This window comes from Leptodactylus fuscus, chromosome 10 (assembly GCF_031893055.1).
Source record: "Leptodactylus fuscus isolate aLepFus1 chromosome 10, aLepFus1.hap2, whole genome shotgun sequence".
NCBI classification, from domain to species: Eukaryota; Metazoa; Chordata; class Amphibia; order Anura; family Leptodactylidae; genus Leptodactylus; species Leptodactylus fuscus.
Window position 1 is genome coordinate 54,104,472 of NC_134274.1, and position 8,768 is coordinate 54,113,239.

Here is an 8,768-nt window from a genome sequence, read left to right on the forward strand (position 1 = left end):
TGCCTGACACCGCCCACCTAAAATTATAGAGCCTAAATAGCACATCAGGCATCAAAACTAACAACAATGATTGCTCAGGAATGGTGGGGGCTATAGAAAAATTTCCAACTGTGCTGGAATAAGTGGAATGGTGTCTATTAACATATTCTAAGAACTAGAATTGGTGGAGGTGGTGAAAGGTCCTCTGTAAGCCATTTAAAAAAGTTTTGTAGGTATGTTGGGGAAGGAATAAATATTAATAAATCTGGGCGATACTCTTCAGAGCAAAAAAGTTCTATCACTAGTCATTTAAATACTGCTAAAAGTTTAATAATGCATACAGTATGTGCCAAAAAATGATCAGGTTATGTTAAGTTTCACAAAAATACTGAACCAAAGCCAGGAGTGTATTGAGCTGAAGCTAAAAGAACTCCCTAACTCTAGTATATTAATAAGCTTGGATCATCACAAGCATATTTTTGATATAGCCGCTTTATTATGCTAAACATAGCGCAATATATGGCATAGTTTACAAAATGTGATGACCTAAAGGGAGTCTGTAGATGCTCTGTGGAGTAACAAGGGTGTTTCCATTTACTTCTTTGGAATAATGCCAATGTCCATGTTGCTCCATAGACCTCATTTTCAGATTGACAAAATCAGCAATGGACAGCACACTGTTGGGTTAGTGTCACCTGAATCAATATGTGGGCTGGATTGTTATGTTGCATTCTGGTGACCGACTCCCTATTTCTTGTTACTCAGTATTTTATTTTTATTATTGTCATTACAAGCCATAGAATCAGAGTAGGATTTCCTTGGATGCTTATATATGCCTGTGGTTTGCTGTTAGCAGTCAATGACCTGCTTCTGATACTGTATGACACAAGCCAATTCCCTTTCATATTGTACACAAGCAGACATAATATGCTGCTTTTTCCTTTTTTTTTTTTTTTTCTTGTTAGATACAACTCCCAGGCTGCATTGCAGGAATAACAGCCTCTCCCCCTTTGAAGTGCCAATAGCAAGCAACAAGTGCGGAGCTGCCCATCGAACATAAAGGGTTGTGGACCCCCCCTGTATCAGTATAAAGTGAGGAGGATCAGAGCTGGGTGTATGCCACACAACCTGTCATCCAGATGGAGTCTATACTGAATTGCAGTGAGGAGACTCTGGGGGAGGATTATTACTCTCTGCTGGGCTGTGATGAGCTCTCCACGGTCAGTGACTGTCTTCTCTATTCTACTGTCACATTAATATTATTCAAATAGTTTAATATTACTATAGTGGAAAATGTCACAGTATGGAAATCTGGATAGCAGACTCTGATGTGGTCTTGTATAACCATATCACCTAGTTAACTATAATGCTGCATGTACTTTGATACCTTTTATCCATGTATATAGGTAATGTAACCATATAGCAACTGCAGGAGAAGTATGCAAAAAACTAGACGCACAAACAATTCCCTCTGATCAAACACACCAAGGTTTATCCAACATTAACTACTTACTTGCAAATTCAGAGAAATCCTACAATGTCTGACCAAATGGGACAAACGTCTATTGGTCCAAAAGATGGGATTGTTACGGTAGACATGTAAACCGAGGCTTTTCTATAAAATGAATACCAATAATTTTTTATAAAAATTTAAGACCAGTTACAATAGTTCTATATTCATGGGTAACAGGCTTCAACCTATACAGTATATGTGGTATTTTCCCTATATAGCTAACAATAATTACATGTAATGTAAATATATTTTATGCTTTTAAATATAACATTTATTTATATATATAATTTGAACAGATTTTCCAAGGGTACAATAGAAATAAAACATACAACGTGTTTTTTGTTTTTTTTTTTGAGTTTCATATGGGAACAAAATAAGTGCACTTTGATGTTGGACCATGGTAAACAAGAATGTCTTGGGCTTGGTAGACAAAGCTTTAAGGGAAATATATATATATATATATATATATATATATATATATATCTTCCTGACCTGCAGGGTCTATATACTTCATCCTCAATTGAGAGCCAGCTGGGTTTGCATATATGTCTTTCATAGAAGTTTGAAGCAATTGGATCTTTTCATATTGGAATTTCCATAAATTGTATTAAAGGAGCCACCACTGAGTTAAAGTGAAGGTGGAGGCCCCTGGTTTCCTGATAGGTGGGGGCATAGAGATGTATAGGAACAGATGTGTCTATAACATTGAATATAAGATGTAGGGGCTTAACATATTGGTCTGATAAGGGTGTTGAAGGGTGTTGTACTGTTATCATGGCATCCCTTCACATCGAGTAATAGTCTGATGTACAAAATTAATATTTGTGATGATGGAAAAAGTGAACATATAGGTCATATACACCAACAAGTTTCACACTGGTCCTGATCTTATGCTCATTATGTCTTCTTGGCTAGGAGTTGGCACAGCCCTTTTCCTCCTTTATTTTCTAGTTGGCCATTGGAGTGGATAAATTTGGTCTTGTACGTTATTGTGGTTTTTTCCATGGCTAAGTCATCTGCTACCCAGTGTACATATACATGATATGTATGCGCTTGTAGTGACGTTAAAGCTGATCCTTTAGAGAAACAATGGAGAGGATGAAAGGTCAGTGTTGAAAAACAAATCCTGAAAATGTTGCATTGATCTCTCTTCGAGATTGTCCATCTTTTACAGTGTTGACCGTGGAAATTAATTCTGCAGCTTTAATCTTTGCACTTGTTATCAGGTAGGTGACGGTGAGGAAGAAAAAACATGGTTAGAATAACAAAAGGAGAGGAAGATGAATCATGACAGGCTCCTGCTGCTCCAGGAGAATAGCAAACCATTGTCAGAAAGTGTAGGCTTGCTCCTGTTTGGATAGTCAGGACGACGGCTATTTATATAGAGAGACGTCACAAGCAAATTACTGCCTTTGTTTTTCCATTAGGTTGAACAGATTATTGCAGAATATAAAGTTCGAGCCCTGGAGCGTCATCCCGACAAACATCCCAGCGACCATAAAGCAGGTACTTCATTTATTTTTTAATAATACTAATAGGCATTGGCCTTTGTGGATTAAAATATTCTAATAGATGTATGGAAATATGGAGCAGGTTCAATACTTATCCGTATTTACAGCGCAGTCAATTCATTTGAATGTATGGGTCAGTGAAAATCATGTGTGATGTAACATAAAGATACCAATTCGTATCATCCATGCCATTGTTACTGACCCATATGGTCATGTGCATGTAGCCTTAGGCTGAGGCCTCACGTTGTGGAAACACAGCTTCTTTTTTTTTTTTTGCATTTTTTTTAACCAAAGCCAAGAATGTGTACAAAAGGAATGAGAACTATACACGAAAATCTTATACTTCTACCTTTTGATCTGTCCACTCTTGGATTTGGCTTAAAAAAAACCGCAACAAAAAAAAAGCTGCGTTTCCGCAACATGAGGCCTTAGGCCAGGGCCCCACGGGGCGTAAACCCCGCGATTTGTCTGCAGTGGAGATGCTGCGGGAAAAATAGCAGTGTTTTACAGTGCAAGCAAAGGGAATGGGATTCATGCAAAACCCATGCCCATTTTGCGGAAGAAATCGCAGCACGGACACGCTGCGATTTGCAAAGCCGTTGCGGCTTTGCAAATCGCAGCATGTCAATTATACCTACGGAAACGCCGGCGGCTTTCCCATAGATATAATGTTAAGAGAAAGTCCACAGAGGAAAACTCTATGAACTTTCTCTTAAAAGCGCTGCGGAAGAACTGCAATGCGTTCACGCCACAGATCTTTCTGCTGCGATTTAGCGCTGCGATTACGGCCCGTGGGGCCTTAGCCTTACTCAGCCTTAAGGGGTTTTTCAAAAAATTCAAAAAGTTGTGTAGAAATTGTAACAAAGGGGAAAAAAATGAAACTAACTTTGGTGATACTTTGTAGTGGAAGACTTTCAGAAACTTCAACAAGCCAAAGACATCCTAACCAATGAGGAGAGTCGTGCACATTATGACTATTGGAGACGCAGTAAGATCATGATTCCATTTCGACAATGGGAAGCTTTGAACGATTCCATAAAAATGGTAGGTGACTGTATATTTGTGAGAATACGTAATATGCCCTGTACTGGAAATATAAATGAGCTTGGCCACAAATGTAGTGTTTATGTGACTCCACGCTGTCTGGGTTTTAATCTCATAAACGTGTTTGTAAGGAGATACGCTTGTCTCGTGGCCGAGTAAACAATGACATTCTATGGGGGACCGCGTTGGCGTTTCATCAGGACATGTGTTTGTTGTGAATGCCACACGTGCAATTTCGCAATCATTTGTTTTGATGAATTGGTTTCAATATCCTGAGTCTTTGAACATTGTAAACATTTCCTAATCCGATCTTTTCATCCATTACAACCTTTTATTGACTTATTCTGTACTTTCACTTGTCATTAGAAAGATCCTCGCCTGATGTCATGTCTGTTTTTGTGAATACTTGCCTTCTCAATGGCAGAGCATCTTTTCCTATTACTATGTGTTATTTCTTTGTTATTCCTCCTAGAATCTATGAATTACATTCTGGGAGGAATAACAAAGGAACAGCATAAGGCAAAGCTCTAAGAAAAGATGATTCAGAATTTTACAGATATTGTCAGCACTGTCCCATATAGGGCTCTCAATCGGAGTATAGGAGGAAACCAATACAAACATGGGGAGAACATAGAAACTCAAACTACAAAGGAGACTGTGATTCCCTGCATCACAGCGATCTACCGTATGATACTAGGGGTCCCTGCCGCCTAGCCTACTGCCTGTATACTATATACCATGAACACGCCTACACAGAGCTGGTCATAAGACCCCCGTTTTTATGGGCAAGAGGCATTTATAGTATATCTTGTAAGACAATACGCCTTTAAGAAAAAAATTGTCTGAAAAGGTGCACGAGTTAGAGAACGTAATCTCCGATCACTAGATAGATAATGCCACAAATCATGGCGCCTAAGATCCAGACTTGAACATTTGGCATCATTTTTATTATAAATCATTTGTATTTTTAGTCAATGCATTGGGCTGTAAAGAACAAGAAGGAAGCGATGCTGGAAGCCCCAGATAAATCTTCAAGTGAAACACACGATGACATTTCATTTACCTCAGAAGAAACTAAAAACCAGATCAGTGATGAGAACGAGGATCTTGTATTGAAGAAAACACCACAAGATATTGATTTGCTGTCGCCTAAAAGTCCTGAAGGTAACAACACAATTATATAAAGTGTTCAGTCAATGTGGTCTTTATACTGATGCTTAGCCTGTGAGAAGTCTCTCCTAAATGTTACCCTTCAGACTTGAATTACTAGAGCTTTATTACTAACTAGCATCTGCCCGCGACTTCGTCTGCGGGTTGGAGTTGGTGCTGAGCCACTGATATTTCGGCATTCGCCATTGGTTATGATCCGCCGTGTGCTGCCATGTCCACTCCTGCACGTCCCTGTCCCATTTGCTCCTCGCCTGTCCCCACGGGCTTTTTACCTACTGTCTGCTCCTGGCTCCTCGCAGCCACACTCGTCCCCTGCGCTCATGCCCTTTCACGCCTGGCCACACCCCTGCGGCACCCCCTGGGTGCCCCATCCCCACAGCGCCCCGGACTCCCTCTCCCTCCCGCAGCACCCCGGGTCAACCTCCCCACCCTCGTTTTTCTGCAGATCCCCTCCCCTATGGCCCCCACCTGTCGGGCGCCCCCCCCCCCCCAAAAAAAACCCTGCTTAGCCCCCACCGCAAAATCCCCTAACTCCCCTGTCAGCACATGCACTGTCCCGCTGCTGAATGACATGGCGTACTCACCATAGCTAAGCTGGAGGGACGGGAAGGCACAAGACCAGTAAGCTGAGTGCGGCTTCGGGGACTGTCGTGGGCTGCCGAGGATTTCCTGCGCTGCGTCCTAGACTACAGCCGCAAACTGGTGGCGTCCCGGAAGACGTTGTGTACGACGGCAATGTGCGCATGCGCCTGCAAATACAGTGTAGCTGCTGTGGCAGTCTGGGCGGTGTCGCGGATCCCGATTGCACTGATGTTCGACAAAGATGCCGGGTTTGGAGCGTAGAAGAGGTAGGCTGCTGGAGTAACCTTAACGTGAGCGGGGAAGTGTGAAACCATATGTAAATGTTATTGCCTGGGGGAGTTTGTGGCTTGCTATGCTAAGAAGTGTGTGGGATTGCAGACCTGCTGCTATGAGTTCTGAATTTCGGCAACTTCTGCCAAGAATGTATGTCTGTGATTGTTCCGAAACGTAGCCTATCTTTCAATCCTGCCTATGAACTATGTTTGTGGAAAACGACACACGCGAATCGGTTGAGCGTTTTTTGCGTGATTGAGGAACAAACATCCAAACACACAAACTTTCACCTTTATAATATTAGTAGGATTTCACCTTTATAATATTAGTAGGATCCACTGTAACATGAACTATACCACAATGTCACGAAAATAAGAGCGCTTCTGCTTGGTTAGAGCCATTCACTCAGAGTAACAGCAGCGAGGACGAGATAGGGTGAAGGTGTCGTGTAGACATATTGACATCAGTTCAGACTGGAAAATACTAACATTAACAAAAGGATTCTGCTATGCATGAGGGCAGCATGGTGGCTCAGTGGTTAGCACGGTGTTTTTGAATTTGACCAAGGGGAACATCTGCATGGAGTTTGTAGGAGTATCGTCCTAAATACCAAAATTACTGATTTATGCCATGCTTGTTAACCCCTTCCCGACATCCGCCATAATAGTACGGCGCATGCCGGGTGTGTAACTATGGCGAGTGCCCGGGAGCCGGGTGGCCACCATAGCCGCCAGGTGTCTACTGCTTTAAGCAGTAGACAACCAGTGCTAATGTCTCCGATCGGTCCCTGGACCGATCGGAGGCATTAACCCATCCGGCGCCATGGTCAAAGGCGGCGGAGGCGCCATTTTCCCAGTGGCGCATGGGCACCGCCATTTTGCCGGTGATCGCCGAGCTCCAGGGCCGACGTCACGTTGCCATGACAGCTAGGAGCCTTGTTAAAGGCTCCCGGCCGGGCTGCAAACTCTTTCTTTTGCAGGCTGGTCTATGCAGCCTGCAAAAGAAATGATGATTTTTTGCAATGCATTAGTGATCAGACCCCCTGGGGTTCAGCTCCCCTAGGGGGTCTAATAAATGCATAAAAAAAAAAAAAAATTTAAAAATGTAAAAAGTATTAAAAATTCAAATCATCCCCCCTTTCCCTAGAACACATACTGTATAAAAGTTGTCAAATACTGTGAAACACATACACGTTAGGTACCCCCGTGTCCGAAATCGCCCGCTCTACAAATCTATAAAAATATTTTTCCTGTTCGGTAAACGCCATAGCGGCAAAAATAATCAAAAGTGCCAAACCGCTGTTTTTTCACTGTTTTGATTCTGATAAAAATTTGAATAAAAAGTGATCAAAGCAATAGCATTTCCCGAAAATGGTAGAACTAAAAAGTACACCCGGCCCCGCAAAAAATAGACGCCCTATGCATCCCCGTGCACGGACATATAAAAAAGTTACGGCTGTCAGAATATGGCGACTTTTAGAAAAAAAAAAAAAATTAACACAGTTTTGGATTTTTTTTAAGGGGTCAAAATGTAAATAAAACCATATAAATTTGGTATCCCCGGAATTGTACCGAAACACAGAATACAGGGGACATGTCATTTTGGCTGCACAGTGAACGCCGTAAAACCGAAGCCCGTAAGAATGTCGCAGAAATGCATTTTTTCTTCAAATCCACCCCATTCTGAATTTTTTTCCAGCTTCCATTATATATATATATATATATATATATATATATATATATATATATATATATATACCAACATTATACAGAATAATTAATGGTGGCATCATGAAGAAAAATTTGTACACTTTACATATATTGTCTTTGAAAGATGAGACAGAAATTTCCATTAGTGATGTTGGTTATTACATTGGATTTGTGACTCGTCCTGTCAGGGTGATGTATACTAGCGGTTTATTCTTTGTCATTTCATTATAGGAAGTCCTGACATGACTTACTGTCTCCTGCGCTTCCGCTGGTCAGCTGAGGCTCCCTCGGATCTTCTTCGAAAATTCAGAAATTATGAAATCTAGGCCTCCACCTCCCCTGATGTACTAAATGGTCTTTCCTCTATATTATAATATATATTGACATATTTAATGTATTTTATTGCTAAGAATTTGTACTTGTCTTATAGATAAATAGAAGGTCCATAACCTGTTGTATATTAAAGCGCTATAAAAGCATTCGCATGCATGTACAAGATATTTCTATGTATATAGACTTGTCTACCTACATAGTGAGGTTTTAGGCCTGGGAAACAGACTTTGGGTGAACCCATAGGGTACAGGTGGCACCATCGTGCAGTCATTCACCCGTGTGTGCGTGGCTTTTCCATGTGTGGTCTCACTCTCCGTAGCATTCCTGATTGGTTTTATCCACTGAATGACAGTCACAGTCCTCAAGATGGCTCACATACAACTCAACAAGGCACATTTATTACTGTGCACCACTTTTGTGGCAAATCTTGGGCAACACTTCCACCAATTTAAATCAAACACATTCTCCACCCTTGCAGGAGTAAAGGGGTCCATCTACAGAAATCTCAGCTTGGGGCTGAAATGAAATGAATAGGAAAAGCTACACAAAGTCAACATATATCCCAAGGCGTAAAGTCTCACCCTATCACACTGCACGAAATGTTGGGAGTAGTCCCAGAGCGGATGATGGAAAGTGTAAAAACATACAGATTAA

General features: G+C 41.4%; 1 protein-coding gene across 1 annotated transcript; it reads left to right on the top strand.

Moving 5' to 3' along the window:
* Positions 1-983: 983 nt before the first annotated feature.
* DNAJC12 (DnaJ heat shock protein family (Hsp40) member C12) lies at positions 984-8,515 on the top strand. Its single transcript, XM_075258541.1, has 5 exons — positions 984-1,199; positions 2,920-2,998; positions 3,908-4,047; positions 5,019-5,211; positions 8,013-8,515. Exons 1-5 carry the CDS (start codon positions 1,119-1,121, stop codon positions 8,105-8,107), a joined length of 588 nt encoding a protein of 195 aa, XP_075114642.1. The 5' UTR covers positions 984-1,118; the 3' UTR covers positions 8,108-8,515.
* The last annotated feature ends 253 nt before the right edge of the window (positions 8,516-8,768 follow it).